This window comes from Phycodurus eques, chromosome 12, assembly GCF_024500275.1.
Source record: "Phycodurus eques isolate BA_2022a chromosome 12, UOR_Pequ_1.1, whole genome shotgun sequence".
Classification (NCBI taxonomy): Eukaryota; Metazoa; Chordata; class Actinopteri; order Syngnathiformes; family Syngnathidae; genus Phycodurus; species Phycodurus eques.
In genome coordinates this window covers 26,034,169-26,052,891 of record NC_084536.1, presented here as the reverse complement: position 1 = coordinate 26,052,891, position 18,723 = coordinate 26,034,169, and the positions used below count along the sequence as shown (strand labels likewise).

Genomic DNA, 18,723 nt, shown 5'->3' with positions numbered 1-18,723 from the left:
GTTTCACTCTGCCAAGCACTTTCCTGAGAATGATTTTGACTGACCTTACAAGCCTTTCCCAGAATCCGCCCCACCAGGCGGCTCTTTCAGCGCTGAACTGCCCTTTTCTGAGAACTCTCGCACCTGTGGATCTTTAATGCTTTTCTATAGCTCCTTTAAATCCTGATCAGCTCGCTCGGATGTCTTGGCATTGTCCGAGTAGATCACCTTACCTAATCCTCTTCTTGAGATGATCTTCTCCGTGGACAAATCTGAGACCATCTGTAAATGCACTGCTTTGGTTACAGCACATGCGAAGAGTGGGATGTGTGACTTTGTCATGGAGTTCTGTGTTTTGACATAATGTGGCCCTGCAAAACCTGTGATCTCATATGGTGGCAACTGTTATTCTGTCCTTTGGTAGCGGCGTAATTGTCTGTTGCCCTGCCTTTGCATTGAACCTTTTGCAAAGTACACATCTTGACACAACCTTCTTGACCACTTGCCATGCCCTCAAAATCCAATCTCTCTCTCTGATTTGCACTAAAGTGTTACTTACACTTGCGCCATCTCATGTTGATACTGCCCCAACATTTCTGTGAAAATCCATGGGTGGTTTTCTCTGTAAGAAAGCTCAGACTGCTGGAGCCTTCCTCCACACTGAGCAGCTACTCTTCATCCAGATATGGTTTAGTTCTTGGATTCTGGAGTTTCTGTTGAGGCATTTCCCTGCTCTCAGAAGATAAATTAAAATCTGGATCTGAATCGCATTAATCCCGTATTTCTCCGCTTCATCCAGCTCCTCTACTCTTAATTCACCATTCGTGCGCTTGAACGAGTGTTGGTGATTAATCCAGGCTGTCACTTGGAGTACTGTCTTGGGTTTTCTGTACTTCTCCAAGCATAACACTGGTTTTAAGAACTCTGTATCTTGCTTGACAAAACTGTACAGCAACCTGGTATTTGGATCTGAGTTCAGTATTCAGCTCACCTTCCTGAACATCGTCTTGAGTACTCTCTGACTGCTTAGGTGATGTCAGAACACAAGGCCCGCTCCACCACAATGGTCTCTACCTCTAATGGGAAGGTCAGATGGATAATTTTTTCCTCTGTAGTGTGACCATAATTGTGGATTGGTCAGAGACTGAATTTCAGTCACCCTGTTGGATACAAAAGGCTTCCACTTGTGAGCAGAACCAGTGTAGAACTATAGGCTTCTGACGTCACTGCGGCTATCTTGCGCGCGGTTTGCCTTTATACTCGAGTGCAACCCATGTACACTGTTTTGAAATTGTGCTGCAGTTCTCCTCCAATTCGGAGGTGTCGCTACAACTGGTATTGGCTAGGACACCACGGGGTGGAGTTTCCGCTGCATTTTATTGTAAATACCGGTAGGCGGTTTTACTTTCCGGAACAAAGCAACAACAATGGCGGCCGTGGAATAGTGGGTGCTGGAACAAATGGACATTTGTTTCTGAAGATATGATAGAGGTTCTGCAAAAAAATGAAGGGGTGCCAATCATGGTGAGCAGGACTGTGTCGGGGTATAAAATTGTGTCCATATCATACAGCACTGTGCAAAAAAAACATCTCGTATTATCACGAGACGTATAATGTATACGTATAATGATGATGACATCAGTGATATCAAATATCATTTGTAGTATTTCATTCCCTCAACAATTGAGAACCGATGAATCAGATCAATAAGCTGTAATGGAATCTGAATTTTTAAATTCTTATTAATTCTTATCCCTAATAATTAGTGCAGGCTAAAAGACTCACTTTGGTAGTCTTACAGCGCTGTAATTATAAATGGCAAAAATAGAATTTCCTGTGTTGGCCTACCTACAATAGGAAAATGGTTGAATCTGGTAGAAAACTAAAAATGTCAAATATCAATATTTTTCTTCTGAATAAAATTTAAAAAGTGGTTTAAAAAGCAGTCAGTGAGCCATTTTTGTCCACAGAGGTGTCCAGAAGTATTCGGAACTACTATAGATAAAAATACTAATGTAGTCAAATCAATTTTGGTTACTATTATATGGAAAATAATTCATGTTCTCCCCCCCCCCCCCCCGTGGTAATAAAATTCAAATAATGAAACAGGCGTTTCAAGGGTTAAAATCGTAGTTTGAAGCACGTCTGAAGTTGTGATTGTGAGTGATTTAAGTGAATTATGAAAAAGATAAAGCTGACAAAAAATATTGACATGATGATTTTTTTTAATATCAGTTTGTTTTGTACATTTTTGCCACAAAGGTGTCCAAAGGGGGGAGTCAATTTGAGGAGGGCAGGAACCCAATTTGGAATATTAAATTGAAAGCATTCTGGAAACACTACTTAGAGTATGGCAGCACACAGTAGTGAGGTATGGGAAGAAAGCTAAATAACACATCTTCTTTATCTGGCATGTGACACAAAGCGGACGCTCCATGGGTGCCGGCAGTGGTCACGTTTGTCGTCATGACAATGGCAGTAACTCTTGTGGTGATCGCGGTGGTTTATCGGAGGAGGGCTTCCTATTTTCTTTGTCCAGAAGACAAAGTGCCTCCGGTGGGTATATTATTATTATTATATATATATTATTATTTTTTTTGGGTAAGTAACCATCTAGCTTTGGGTCATTTTCATATAATTTGATATATAACAGTAAAGATATGGCCCACTGAATTTCCTTTTGAAAATCAATACATTTTACTGATACGGTGGTGTGAAAATGTTTTTGGCCCCTCCCTGATGATTATTATTTTTTTTGCATGTTTGTCACTGTTAAATGTTTCCCATCATCAAACAAATTTAAATATTAGTCAAAGACAACACAAGTAAACAAAATGCCATTTTGAAATGTTTTTTTATTATCAAGGGAGAAAAATAAATCCAAACCTACATGGCCCTGGGTGGGGAAAAAGTGATTTCCCCCCGAAGCCAAGTAACTGGTTGGGCCACCCTTAGCAGCAACAAATGCAATAAAGTGTTTTCTATAACTTGCAATGAGTCCCTTAAAAAGCTGTGGGTGAATTTTGGCCCGCTCACCTTTGCACAATTGTTGTAATTCAGCCACATTGGAGGGTTTTCGAGCATGAATCGCCTTTTTAAGGTCAGGCCACAGCATCTCAACAGGATTCAGGTCAGAACTTTTACTAGGCCACTCCAAAGTGGACTTAGTGGTGTGTTTTGGATCATTGTCCTGCTGCAGAACCCAAGTTTGTTTCAGCTTGAGGTCGACACAGATGGCAGGACATTCTCCTTCAGGATTTTTTGGAAGACAGCAGAATTAATGGTTTCATTTCATTTTCATTTCTATTTTACTTATCACAGTATTACTTATTTAAAATAATATTAATAATATTAATATTACTTATTTAAATAAGTAAAAAAAAATATTTTTACTTATTTACTTACTTATCCCCACTCGCGGTCCTGAGGACCAGGGTTCAACTCCCGGCCCCGCCTGTGTGGCGTTTGCATGTTCTCACCATGTGCCTGCGTGGGTTTTCTCCGGGTACTTCGGTTTCTTCCCACATCCTAAAAACATGCATGGTAAGTTGATTGAAGACCCTAAATTCCCCGGAGTTGTGAATGTGAGTGCGAATGGTTGTTTATATGTGCCCTGGCTGGCGACCAGTTCAGGGTGTACCCCGCCTCTTACCCGAAGATAGCTGGGACAAAGTCCAGCATGCCCGCGACCCGAGTGTGGATAAGCGGTACAGAAAATGGCTGGATGGATGTTCATGCTGTGGTTACCGTGGCCCTGGTTGCGGAACCGCGAAGCGCACGTAATGAAGTGTAACAGAGAATGATCAAATGCTTAAAGGGGAGGATGTTATTCATGTGGCACAGCTTGAAGCAGGCAAGTGGAGATGGGTCTGGCTCAAGTTGGAGGCCAAAACAAAAAAGCAAAGAAATGAGGCAAATGTAATTTGAATCTTAAATTTGTACATCAGTGTAGATAAAGGTTTTTCTGCTTGAGCAAAATTGTGTATTTTGCCTTCCTGTACTCTTCAGTCTCTTCCAGATTGCTTGTGTTAAGGTACAAAATTCTCTGCAGGGACCCAGAGGATCCACCTTCAATGCATTTTTTATTTTTTTTTTGGTCACCTTTTTCATGCCTTTGGTGTTTGCATGTCTGATTGACACTTAATAATGTACAACCCCGATTCCAATGAAGTTGGGACGTCGTGTTAAACATAAATCAAAACAGAATACAATGATTTGCAAATCATGTTCAACCTATATTGAATTGAATACACTACAAAGACGAGATATTTAATGTTCAAACTGATCAACTTTGTTTTTTTTGCAAATAATCATGAACTTAGAATTTTATGGCTGCAACACCCATCCATCCATTTTCTGAGCCGCTTCTCCTCACTAGGGTCGCGGGCGTGCTGGAGCCTATCCCAGCTGTCACCGGGCAGGAGGCGGGGTAAACCCTGAACTGGTTGCCAGCCAATCGCAGGGCACATAGAAACAAACAACCATTCGGACTCACAGTCATGCCTACGGGCAATTTAGAGTCTCCAATGAATGCATGTATTTGGGATGTGGGGGGAAACCGGAGTGCCCGGAGAAAACCCACAAACTCCACACAGGCGGGACCGGGGTTTGAACCCGGGTCCTCAGAACTGTGAGGCTGACGCTCTAACCAGTCGGTCACCGTGCCGCCTGGCTGCAACACGTTTTTATTTATTATTATTAACACAACGTCCCAACTTCATTGGAATTGGGGTTGTATTAATGACTAGACATCAACTAGACATTACACACAGCATAACTAATTGAGTGCTCTCCCAGCCAAATTAGAACAAAAACCAAAAGACCTAAAACGAACCAGGCCTGAACTATAACTATAGCGGGACTGCCACCATGCGACATTAACTGAACTTCGCTTCTTCCCCTGTTGGTGGGTGGACTGGAGATCCCCAATGAAGGAGGGCCAGTCCCTCGACTTGTGAACATTCACAAGGATGGATACATTTTGTCTAGCAATGTCCAACATCTCCCTCCTAGCTCCATGTCAGCAATTATGTCCATGTGCATTGCTCGAGGCGTACTACTTCCCCACCTATTGATTTATTATTATTATTATTTTTTGTTTGGTCCTGTTCGGCTGTTAGGTCAAGCAGATTGGAGGATCTGAATCCGATCTTATGCCGGAACAGTTTTACTGTGTCACAGTGGAGTTTTTAAGCTGCCGCTGTGATTTCTTAGTATTATAATTGATGTTTATTGAGAATCAGAATCGAGCAGTCGAACAGAACAAAGTTTCTAGAGGGGAGAGAGAAACGAAGACAGAAGACTAAGCACTAATTGGAAGGATGAGAGAAGTAAATCATTCCAGATCTACAACAATGAAACATTAGATATGAGTGTTGCATGGGGCTGCTCCTTTGCTGTCCTCTGGTACCCCAAAGATTTGGATGTGGTTCCTTCTGGACTTAGCCTCAAGGTCCATTAGCTTGTCCTGCATCTTTCAGGTCTGAGTTAGCAGCTTTTGCAGTGGAGCATTAGCCGACGTGTTGCTATCCTCTAGTCCCGCAATGCGAGTCTGAGGCTCCTTCATGCTAGCCTCTTGTTCTCTGGCTTTTTCGCGCACCTACTTTATTCATTGCAGACTTATTGCCAGTTTTATATCGGCTCTTGATATTTTATTAGTTTTAGTTCGCCGACGTGGAGAGGTTCCAACTACACGTCTACCTTTTCCCGCCATCTTCCCAGAAGTCCCAAATGCGATGTTCCTTTTACACCAGATGCAATGGGACACACACCCTCCAAAAAGACCACATAGTATTTTCCCGAAAGTCTTGGGGTCATCAAGATGTCTTCTGGCAAAATTGAGACAAGCCTGAATGTTTTTTGTCTTGGAACTCTGCCATTTTTGCCCAGTCTCTTTCCTATGGCTTTGTCACGAACATGGATCTTAACTGAGGCAAGTTGGGCCTGCAGTTCTATCGATGTTCTTGTGGCTTCTTTTGTGACCCCTTGGATGAGTCGTCGGCTTTTGGGCTAATTTTGGTCGACCGGTCACTCCTGGGAAGGTTCACCACTGTTCTATGTTTTTGCCATTGGAGGATAATGGCTCTCACTGTGGTTCACTGGAGTCCCTAAGCTTTAGAAATGGCTTTGTAACCTTTTCCACAATGATAGATCTCAATGACTTTCTTTTCATTAGAGCTCACCATAATGTCTAGCTTTTGAGGATCTTTCGGTCTACTTCACTTTGTCAGCCATGTCCGATTAAAGTGATTTCTTGATTGAGAGCAGGTGTGGCAGTATCAAGCCTGGGTGTGGCTCAAGAAATTGAACTCTGGTATGATAAGCGAGTTGTTTTTTTTAGCATCCCCCATGCTAAAAAAACTTCTTTTCACTTTTTCACACAAAGCCCATGTAGGGGTTTATTTCTCCCTTAATAAAAACCTGCATTTAAAAACTACATTTTGTGTTAATTGTTGTCTTTGACTAATATTTCGAAGTGTTTAATGATGGGAAACGGTTAAATGTGACAAATACACACAAAAAATAAGAAATCGAGAAGTGGGCAAACACTTTCACGCCACTGTTTGAGTATTTGAATTAGCGGCAATTATTATCCATGAAAAGGTCATTTTAAAAAAAATAATAATAATAATAAAATTCCAAAGTAATATTTTTCAAACTTTTAATGCCAAAATGTCTTGACCGTTAGGTGTCCCAAATGTTTGAGGATGCTAATGACATTTTTGGACAGATAGGATTTGTTTTTTGCCTTTTCCATGAAAACTAGCACATGTATCTTCGTGTCTTCAGAGTTGTTTTTTCGTCTTCTTGTACAAATGTCCTTCTTCATCCCTCGAGCTGTCTTTACTGTTAATGCCACTGGAGAGCGCCTCATTATGTTGTTGCAGTACACCAGAGAGATTTGTGAACTGACGTGCCAGGGTGAGTGACAGCCATTTTGGGGGAAATAAAAAAAAAAAAAATTGATACAAACAAGTCTCTTGTGTTGATACAAATTTTAGTTTCCCAAGGCTGAAACATTGACAGCACAGTTCAACGTGTTATGAGCTCTTTTCAGAGTTCACTTGAATACGTCAAAGCAGCTGACTTTTGGTTGAGATGCGGAGTACACCCTAAACTGGTCGCCAGCCAATCGCAGGGCACATACTGGGTGGGGCAGAAAGGATGGACGTTTTGAAAAACTGACAAAATAATAAATGGTGTCTGCCAACACATTCACTGCCATTGACGGCTTTAGAAGTCGTCAAATAACCATGTTAACTGGGAAAGCTGGCAGTGAATGAGTTCTGCCATGCATGTTAGGGGATTGTGGGAGGAAACTGGAGTACCCGGAGAAAACCCACGCAGGCACGGGGAGAACACGCAAACTCCACACTGGGGAGGCCAGATCTGAACCTTGTACCTCAGAACTGTGAGGCAGATGTGCTGCCGCTGGCAAACCGAAGAGAGACGTCTCACTCTGACAATTTCACCCGAAACGTTTTAACAGCACCATGAAATATGTTCTATGAAAGCAACATATTTATGTCATAAAATACATTTATACACCACATCTCATCTCAATCATATTGTACTTGTGACAATAAATACATTATTTTAGTCTTATTTTGATATTACATATGTTGAATACATACATGATAGTATAATACGATTTGAATTTGAATTATTTTATTTGAATAAAAGCATTCTATTGTATATCGTTTGAGCTCAAACAATTCTATATCTAATACGTGAGAAGGAGGACCCCGCTCCAGCTGTCCATCAGTTTGGGGGTCCTTGGCCTGGCAATCGTTGAAGACTCCTGATATAAACCATTAAAAAAAACTATTGGTTATCGGTATCGTATTAAGTTATTGGTATCTGTGGCAAAAACAAAAAAAAAACAGTTAGCGTGCATCCCTAGACTTTACCCTTATTGATCAAATTATACGAAATTGACCTCTATCATGTTTGTTTGGGGCAAAGAATGGAGCCACTTAAACAAGTTATTTGTCTCTAGTACCTGTTGGCAACCCCCAGCTCATCTCTCTACTGGGCCATGCATAACTCCGACCGTCTTGAGGAGATCTACAATTCGGTCAGGGTCATTGTGGAGGATAAGTCTGCGGAGACGAGATGGGATGAATTGCTGACCGCCACTCCCTGAGTGAGACACGATGCAAATGCCACGAGAAGACGCAATCCTGTTTACTGTGTTTATTTTTTTATGTACAGTGAGGAATGATGTATATGTGACAAATAGATATAGGTATATATATATATATATATATATATATATATATATATATATATATATATATATATATATAATTTTTTTTTAATTACCATATTAATCGTACTTGTTGGAAGTAATGTGCAGGAATTGTCATTCACAGTTATCAAAAAATAATAAATAATACCAAATCGTTCTGCACCATGTACAGTATACATTTAAGAAGTATGGGCACATTCACGGTGAAACTTGAATGTTGGGGAGGGGTAAAAATGAAAAGACTTAATCGGTGGAAAATGGAAAACCTCTGTTTAATTAATGGTTTATGGGGACTGAATCAGAACACATTGGTGTCATCACCTGGCAGAATAAAAACATCTGTCAAAATGTATGGTGGAGATTGGTAAAACACAGAGAAGGTCACTGGGAGGTTAAACGCTGTGTGTTGTGTTTTTTTTTTAATTTCTTTTTTTTTAAATCAATACAAATCATGAATTCACTTTGGGAACATCGACCTCCCCAACATGGCCGCCACGTCGGCACGTCGGGCTGGCGCATGCCCTGCATATCTGGGGCGATACGATGACGCGACAGTGTAGTTTTCAAAGTAGAGTAGTGGTTTAAACCAGCTAGCCCGGAGGTGGAAAACCCACCTTGCAGCGAAGGGAATCGTTGACATTCTTGAACGATATGTTTCGCCAACGTTTCATTTTCCTTCTCCTCTCTCGTTTGCTGTGGCGCCATGCAAGCAACGGTGAGTGATTTTCAGCGAGCAACAATAAATGGCGGCTTCCGTGTTGCCGAACGCGGCCAGCAACTGCGCCGAGGTAAACGTTGCCAATTTTCAACACAGTACCACCTGAAGACTCGTTTCGTAACGTTGTATAGTGTATAAATGGAAAGTCACAAAAATGTAGCCAAAATGACTAAATCCTCCAGTTAATATACGATCGTAACAGCGCCGTGCATACTCTTCGTTTCGCTTTTAAAGTGGCCGCGTTTGGGAAGACAGCATGTACATCGGTGCGCTGTCATTTTCCTGTTGGCCCCAAAAATATTTAATTCACCCACTCGTTAAGCTACGAAATTCCTGAAAAGGTTGCTCGGCCCACTAGTTTGAGAGCGAGAGTTTATTTTGCTTGCCACTGAGTAACGTGACTGTATCGTGTTCACTTATTTGGCGAATGGGGACTTTCATGCACTTCCTCCTTTCTCTCCTCATATGCTGTCCATGTACCTGTTTGGTTGTTTTCCTTTAGAGACAGTACGAGAACTCTATAACGTAAAATTGCACACGGTGTACGCAATGTTCATGATTATATTGAAGGCCACTGATATCGCCCAGCCCTAGGTGCAACATGGCGATGGTGGATGGAACGAGACATTGATGTTGCAGAAGCGCTTGATTGGATTCAGGTCTTGAAAACGGGCAGGCCAGTCCATAGCATGGAACTGCTGAACACTCAAGCCACATGAGGCCTAGCATTGTCATGCAACAGAACGAACCCAGGGACCACTGCACCAGCATGTGGGTCCGAGGTTCTCATCCTGATACACAATGGCAGTCAGGGTACCTCTGGCTAGCACATGGAGGGCTACGTGGCCCTCCAAAGAAACGCCACTGCCAAACCGGTCATGCTGGAGGACGTTGCAGGCTGCAGAACGGTCCCCACGGCGTCTCCAGACTCTGTCACGCCTGTCACACGTGCTCCGTGTGAACCTGCTCTCATTTGTGAAGAGCACAGCGCGCCAATGGTGAATCTGCCAATCTTGGTGTTTTCTGACACCAAATCAATCGACCTGCATGGTGTCGGGCTGTAAGCACAGCCCCCCAATTGTGAACGTCGGGCCCTCATACCACTACCTTGGAGGCTGATTCTGACAGTTTGAGCAGAAACATGCACATTAGTGTTCTGCTGGAGGTCATTTTGCAGAGCTCTGGCAGTGCTGCTCCTGTTCCTCCTTGTACAAAGGAGTAAGTAGCGGTCCTGCTGCTGGGTTGTTGCCCTCCTACGGCCCCCTCCACGTCACCTGGTGTTTTAGCCTGTCTCCTGGTATCTCCTGTATGCTATTGACACTGCTGGGAGACACTGCAAACGTTCTTGCCACAGCTCGCCTTGACATGCCATCCTGGATGAGCTGCGCTACCTGTGCAACGTCTGTGGGTTGTAGATACTGCCTCGTGCTACCTCTGGGTGTGAGCACTGACAAAATGCACAAGTGACCAAAAACAATCAGCCAGAAAGGATGAGAACAGAGAAATGGACTGTGGTCACCACCTCCAGAACCACCTCTTTATAGGGGTTATCATGCTCATTGCCTCGGATTTCCGCCTGTCGTCTGTTCAATTTGTGGGAGAAACTGAGTCACAATTAGTGTTGTTTCCAGACTGACTTGGTGTTACGTTGCATTGTTTAAGTGTTCCCTTTATTTTTTGAGCAGTTAATAGTTTTGCCTGGCAACAGAGAAATTACAGAGCTGCAAACCTATAAACATTCACTTCCAGAACGATTTGTCCACATTTGTCTGCATTTCCATATTTTCCAAATTTTGTCAAAAACATTACTGTGGAACAGTCGTCATTGTAATCTTTATTCAATTTTGGCTTCTCTATTTGTTCTTTTGTTTTTATTACATCAACCTTAGTATAGCGGACGTAATTGCAGCCTGAATCAAAGTTACCAGTATATGAGATTTTGACGTGCCGCCATAAAAAATATCTGTGTCTATGCAAAGCAAAGCAAATTTATTTATGTAGTGCATTTCATACACGAGGTAACTCAATGTGCTTTACATGATTAAAAGCATTCAAAAACAAAGAAAAAAAACCCAGCGTAAACATTTAAAACAAAGACAAAAAAAATTCGTACAATTGAAACGGCGTCCAGTGGAAGAAATTTCATTTAAAAGTGGAAATGCTCTAAAAAGCATGATTTAGAAAAAAAAAAAGAAGAGTTTTTAACCTGGATTTAAAAACCTTCACACTTGGGGCTGACGTCACTTCTGTTGGCAACTTAAGCATAATAGCTAAATGCTGCTTCGCCATGTTTGCTTTGGACTCTGTGCTCCACTATTTGACCCGAGTCTGTCGATCTCAGAGCCCGACTGCACAGGGAGAACATGCAAACTCCACACAGGCGGGGCCGGGATGTGAACCCCGGTCCCCAGAACTGTGAGGCAGATGTGTTAACCAGTCGTCCATCGTGCCGGCATGGATTAATTCGCCCTTGCCAATTCTGTTTTCAACCCTGGTAACAAAAAAAAAAAGGATTAAATCTGATTAATCAGACCTCAAGTGTGAAAATTAAAACTGCACTCTATTTTGCAAACAAATAATATTGCGGATAGGATGAATGATATAGTTTATGTATGGACAGTAGTTTTGGTTTCTATTTTGTGTAATGTACTTTTTGTATGTCATCTCTTGCATGCAACAATGCAAATGTTCCCATTGTGGGACTAATAAAGGTTATTTTATCTTAGAAATATTTTTTAATAATAATTTACTTTTAAGCTGCCCACGTTCTGAACTGACGTGTGCGCTGACGTACTAACTAATTTCCGGTTCATATGGGATGTCCTGTTTAGATGTGTATTATTTAGAGTTTACACTGATTTTATCGGGCTGATTGGTATCGGCCGATATTTAGCATTTTATGCTGATCGGCTTTCATGTCATAATTCGCCAATCCGATCAATGACGTCATTGATCGGCTCCGCAAAAGACATTTACTCCGCATCGCCGCGTGCACAATATATTTGAATCCAAATGCAAGTTTATTTTTAGCTTTGTCGCGTGTCTTTTGACGTAGTATTGGAAATATCTAACGGCCAATAAAGTTATTTAAAAAAAATAATAATAATAAACATGTCGGCGGTGTGGAACAGACGACACGTAATGCCCAGATCAAAATACAAGACAAATTTGCTCTTTCACGATTGCCCTGTCAGACTACCGCAATAAAATCTTGTATTCCGATATCACCGCATCCCGTTTTTTACGATCATTGGGCTTTATCTTGTCAACTCAAATGTGACCGGATACACTACACCGTGGCAACGACGACAAGAGTGGATAATTGTGGATAAAGGAGTCAACGAAGTTAGTTTAGACGTGTGGGTGTGGGGGGGGGGGGACTCGACTTGCTCGGCATTGCAGCTTTGGTTCGCTTCCGGAATAGTCTTTTCGCGGCATAATCCTAAACTCAAAAGGTGCTGAAGATTGTACTTGGTCTTTTCCCAACATGGAGTTGCGTTTCCAAGCAAAAATACACACGAATACAAAAACCTACGTAATTTAATTGGAAATACAGAAAGATGTGCTTTGCCGCGACGCCATGACGCTGGCTGGAGGAGCGTCACTGGCATGTGGTAGCATTGATACTGTCTGAACTGTCAATGCCGCTGACAACAGAAGGTCGATTCTCAAAATTAAATATTGATACTTTTGATAATTCACTCATTTTAGGGACTGTGTTTTCATTATCATACCAGAAAGTAGATCAGTGATGTAGATCATTAGCAGACATACAAAAGGAGCACAAAATTTGTGGCGGGCCGCCACAAATAAATGTATATGTAGGAAAGTCTGATTTAGTGAACGATATGGGCTATGAGGTCATTGGTCATTTGTCTTTTTTCGTTTCAGTGAGAACAGAGCTGCCTCCACCACAGAATGTAGCCTTGATTACCTTGAACACCAATTACACACTGAAGTGGGACTGGGACGAGACTACTTCAAAGAGTCGAGATGTTTCTTTCTCTGCAGAATATATGCCGTGAGTAGTGCTGTAAATTACAGTTTTGAGCTGTGTGTGTGTGTTATTGAGACATTTTCATTGGATAGCCACTTTTGTGGGAACCCACGCATCTGTCAAGCTGGAAGAGGGGAAAATCAATCAGTCACTTCACAGACATTGGCCATAGCCAGTGCAACCAGTGATTAAAAAGGTTTGCTGTCATTTCGCCTAAAGTTAAACTTGTAAAAAGTGACGCAATTAAATTCAAAGTTACGATAAACCGGAAGTAACGCAAACGTCGTTATTACTTTTTCCTAAATTAATGAAATTCTTATTTGACCTATAACTGCTACATATTGGCACAACCCGCATGAGGAGATTTCGAGTTTTTGAATTCAGAACACACAAAAAGACAAGATATTTTCATTAAGAACGACACATCGCCCGCCATCTTGTGTGTGGCATGTCTAAACGTAATCTGTGTTGAGCAGCATTCCGTACTGTAGACACAATGTTGTAGTGCTTGTAAACGTGTGAAAACTAAGATTAGCCTCTCAGTAAAACTAATGTGTTAATTATTTTATGTGGGGGGGAAAACACGTGGGATCTGCGGCGGCCGCCATTTTGTGTCTCTGCTTTGTGTATAGTAACCACGAGGTTCGCCATGTGGTCGTTCGCGTAACACTTAGAGGCTTCCGTAGTCCGCCATCTTTTCAGTCCATGTGACGTCGTGGCTTTTCTTCGGTTGGTCTGTGCGCTCGACTGCCATCTCATGGACGTTTGCGTCATGACGTAACCTCTGACCTCCTCCCTCTCGAAATTAGCCGTTAGCCACCTAACCGCTAGCAAGCTACTGACAAGTGCCTACTAAGACGCTGCAATGCGACGATGCGAGTGCCTTTCGGCTAGTTTTAACATCACATTGCGTGCCGTGAGTCACCGAGCGCCGACCTCAGCGGCGCAGCCTCGCGTTCCTCGTAACCTAGCAACCGCTAGCCCGCTAACTAGCCGCTAAGTTACTGAATACGCCGAACGCCGCGATTGCTTTTATTAATTTAAAAGCTTCCGTTTGCGCTCGCTTTCAAAACACCAAGGCGCGATTACTTTCATTAATTTAAAGTTTGGGTTTTGTTTTCTTCTCGTTTTGCGAAACGGCTAAAGCCATTCAATCCACCCGCGCAACGATCGCGATTGTGATTAATTTAAATGTTCCCGTTGTCGCTCGTTTGCTTAAACAGAACCACTACAATTTTACAATTGAAGCACACACACCGTCAAATCAATTCGCTGAGCTTGCTCATAACTAGATTTAATGTATTTACCAGAGCTAAATAAATGAATTAGTTGAATTAGTTTCAAATTTAGTTGACAAGCTGATTCTTCTCACTCCACCTAGATGCGGTTTTTGAATCAAAGATTGAATTGCTCAACCTCGCGCAGCAATTTTAATTCGATCAAATTAATTTGTATGCAAAATTTGACAATTTTGTACTATTCAATTACTAATGCAACCCTATGGGGCGCAAGCCAGTGCAAACTGTAGGCCGGTCCCAAGCCCGGATAAAGGCAGAGGGTTGCGTCATGAAGGGCATCCGGCTTAAAACTTTGCCAAACAAATATGAGCGTTCATCCAAAGAATTCCATACCGGATCGGTCGTGGCCCGGGTTAACAACGTCCGCCACCGGCGCCGTCAACCTGCGGGGCGCCGTTGGAAATTCAGCTACCGTGGGTCGAAGTCGAAGAGGAAGAAGAGGTGGAAAGCGAGTTCTTTGGCAGAAAGAGAAGAGGAAAGCACAGAGCCTAGAACTGAATGTGGGGACTTTGAATGTTGGGACCATGACAGGAAAATCTCAGGAGTTGGTTGACATGATATTCGGAGAAAGGTTGATATATTGTGTGTCCAGGAGACCAGGTGGAAAGGCAGTAAGGCCAGAAGTTTAAGGGCAAGGTTTAAATTATTTTACCATGGCGTAGATGGGAAGAGAAATGGAGTCAGTGTTATTTTAAAAGAAGAGTTGGCTAAGAATGTCTTGGAGGTGAAAAGATGAAAAGAGTATCAGATCGAGTGATGAGGCTGAAACTTGAAATTGAGGGTGTAATGTGTAATGTGATTAGTGGCTATGCCCCACAGGTAGGATGTGACCTAGAGGTGAAAGAGAAATTCTGGAAGGAGCTAGACGAAGTAGTTCTGAGCATCCCAGACAGAGAGGGAGTCGTAATTGGTGCAGACTGTAATGGACATGTTGGTGAAGGAAATAGGGGTGATGAAAAAGTGATGGGTAAGTACGCCATCCAGGAAAGGAACTTTGAGGGACAGATGGTGGTAGACTGCAAAAAGGATGCAAATGGCTGTAGTGAACACTTTTTTCCCAGAAGAGGCAGGAACATAAGGGTGACCTACAAGAGCGGAGGTAGAAGCATGCAGGTGGATTACATCTTGTGCAGACGATGTAATCTGAAGGAGGTTACCAACTGTGAGGTAGTGGTCGGGGAGAGTGTGGCTAGACAGCAGTACAGAAGTAGACTTGAGGCGAGAGGAATACATTGAGATGCGCCATAGGGCAAAGGTAGCGGTGGCAAAGGCCAAACAAGAGGCATATGATGACATGTATGCCAGGTTGGAAACTAAAGAAGGAGAAAAGGATCTATACAGGCTGGCCAGACAGAGGGATAGAGATGGGAAGGATGTGCAGCAGGTTAGGGTGATTAAGGATAGAGATGGAAATGTGTTGACTGGTGCCAGTAGTGTGCTAGATAGATGGCAAGAATACTTTGAGGAGTTGATGAATGAGGAAAATGAGAGAGAAGGGATAGTAGAAGAGGCAATTGTGGTGGACCAGGAAGTGGCAATGATTAGTGAGGGGGATGTTAGAAAGGCATTAAAGAGGATGAAAAATGGAAAGGCATTTTGACATTCCTGTGGAGGTATGGAAGCATCTCGGAGAGGTGGCGGTGGAGCTTTTGATCAGCTTGTTCCATAGAATTCTAGCGTGTGAGAAGATGCCTGAGGAATGGAGGAAAAGTGTGCTGGTGCCCATTTTTAAGAACAAGGGTGATGTGCAGAGCTGTGGGAACTATAGAGGAATAAAGTTGATGAGCCACACAATGAAGTTATAGGGAAGAGTAGTGGAGGCTAGACTCAGGAGAGAAGTGAGTATTTGCGAGCAAAAGTATGGTTTCATGCCTAGAAAGAGTACAACAGATGCATTATTTGGCTTGAGGATGTTGATGGAAAAGTACAGAGAAGGTCAGAAGGAGCTACATTGTGTCTTTGTAGATCTAGGAAAACCCTATGACAGAGTACCCAGAGAGTGTGGTACTGCAGTTTGGAGTGGCAGAGAAGTATGTTAGAATAATACAGGACATGTACGAGGGCAGCAGAACAGCGGTGAGGTGTGCTGTAGGTGTGACAGACGAATTTAAGGTGGAGGTGGGACTGCATCAGGGATCAGCCCTGAGCCCTTTCCTTTTTGCAGTGGTGATGGATAGGCTGACAGATGAGGTTAGACTGGAATCCCCGTGGACCATGATGTTTGCAGATGACATTGTGATCTTCAGTGAAAGCAGGGAGCAGGTGGAGGAACAGTTGGAAAGATGGAGGCATGCACTGGAAAGCAGAGGAATGACAATTAGCCGAAGTAAGACAGAATATATGTGCATGAATGAGAGGGGTGGTGGGAGAAGAGAGAGCAAGGGTGGAGGACTTTAAATACTTGGGATCAACCGTCCAGAACAATGGTGAGTGTGGTCAGGAAGTGAAGAAACGGGTCCAAGCAGGTTGGAATGGGTGGAGCAAGGTGTCAGGTGTGTTATGTGACAGAAAAGTCTCTGCTAGGATGAAGGGCAAAGTTTATAAAACAGTGGTGAGGCCAGCCATGATGTACGGATTAGAGACAGTGGCACTAAAGAGACAACAGGAAGCAGAGTTGGAGGTGGCGGAAATGAAGATGTTGAGGTTCGGTCTCGGAGTGAGCAGGTTGGATAAAAGCTGCAGCACTGTTTCCGCACCCCTTTACCATGTGTGCGATCTGTTTCCCCATGTGAGTTGCAAGCACAAAATATACAGCAGAGTGCAAATTTAATTCCCTCTTGAAATCTAACTTTTAAAAAAAACAACAACTACAGGTACATCGACTGGTGTTCCCCAACTGCCAGAAAGTGTCAATGTTGTACAGTAAAAGTTTTATTTTTTATTTTTTTTCTGTCTTTACAGGATATACAAGCTAAAATCCAAGATAATACACAACTGGTCTGTTGCCTGTGATAACTCTCCTTCCAAGTCATGTGACTTCACCGGGTGTAACCTACACTATTTGGGCAGCTACATGCTTCGTGTGCGCACCAACGAGAATTCCAGTCACTCCGACTGGGTGGAAAAAGAATTTTGTCCTGATAAGCATGGTGAGAAATCATGGGAACTTGGGGAAACGTTTACAGAATACTGATCCTTCAGTTCCTTCTGTCCACCTGCTCTTGAGCAGGGCATAAATGGACCTTGAGGTACGAGTGACCCGACTTGAATTTTTTGAGATACGAGCCGTTGTTCCCCCGATTATTATTATTATTATTATTTTTTGCCTTGACTGGTGAGCAACAATTTGAGATGTGAGCACTGTATGGTGGCAGCAGTTTGGTAGATTGTGAACAGTTTTTCACAAAGGAGGCTTAAGGCTGTTTATTGCCACTCCCGGCTCACGATCACTTTCAAACTAAACATAAATTAAAGAGAATTTACGCATTTTAAAAAAACGCATAGCTCTGCTTAAGATAAGTCCATTTAATTTCCTGCTAACAAACAAACAAAATGTTATACACGACCCAACTAATAGCGTCAGTGTCATTACTCTTTCAACAACAGATATTTGAACACAAACAGTGGAGCAACACATGTAGACAGATAATATATTTGAATTTTTAAAACATGTATTATACTGAAACATGTCCCTCAAGGGGAAATTCAGCTCATGTATAACAATACTACAGACATATATTCTTTATCCTCTCTATTTTTATCGTGCCTTACTGAGGAGTTTTGACCGGCTCCATATACAGTATATCCATATTTGTAACCCTGCCCTGCCCCCAGGATTAGAATGGATTAATGGCATTTATATTAATTTTCATCGGGAAATATTTGATATGAGTGCTTAGCTAATAAGCTACCACGCTGGTAGCTTATTAGCTACCAGCGTGGTCATGGAACGAATTAAACTCATATCTTAAGGCACCATTTAAAAAAAAAAAAAATAAATAAATAATCTATATATATTTATTAAAAAAGACTCACTCCTTCAGGTAATTTAGCTCAGAGGTTCCCAACTTTTCCTGACTGTACAGTAAAGACTTGTTTGTATTTATTATACTTCTGGGAGCTCAAGTCCGTCCGTCCATCCATCCATTTTCTTCTGCTTATCCAAGGTCGGGTACCTGGGGCAGTAGCTTTTGCAGGGAAGCCCAGACTTCCCTCTCCCCGGCCACTTCATCCAGCTCTTCCGAGGGGATCCCGAGGCGTTCCCGGGCAAGCTAAGAGACATAGTCTCTCCAGCGTGTCCTGTGTTGTCCCCAGGGTCTCCTCCCAGTGGGATGTGCTCGGTACACCTCACAAGGGAGGCGTCCAGAAGGCATCTTGAACAGATGCCCGAGCCACCTCATCTGGCTCCTCTCAATGCGCAGGAGCAGCAGCGCTTCTGTGAGCCCCTCCCGAATGACCGAACTTCTCACCCTATCTCGACGAGAGAGCCCGGACACCCTGCGGAGAAACTCATTTCGGCCGCTTGTATCCAGATCTTGTT

At 42.7% G+C, this 18,723-nt stretch overlaps 1 protein-coding gene across 3 annotated transcripts in view; it reads left to right on the top strand.

Annotated features, from left to right (window-relative positions):
• LOC133411098 (interferon alpha/beta receptor 1b-like) overlaps window positions 1-18,723 on the top strand; it is a 57,017-nt gene that overhangs the window by 16,955 nt on the left and 21,339 nt on the right. For all 3 annotated transcript variants that reach the window (XM_061692994.1, XM_061692993.1, XM_061692995.1), the window contains exons 6-7: window positions 12,840-12,969; window positions 17,145-17,332. In XM_061692994.1, the coding sequence (XP_061548978.1) occupies window positions 12,840-12,969; window positions 17,145-17,332 (318 nt within the window). The remainder of the gene's footprint in view (window positions 1-12,839; window positions 12,970-17,144; window positions 17,333-18,723) is intronic.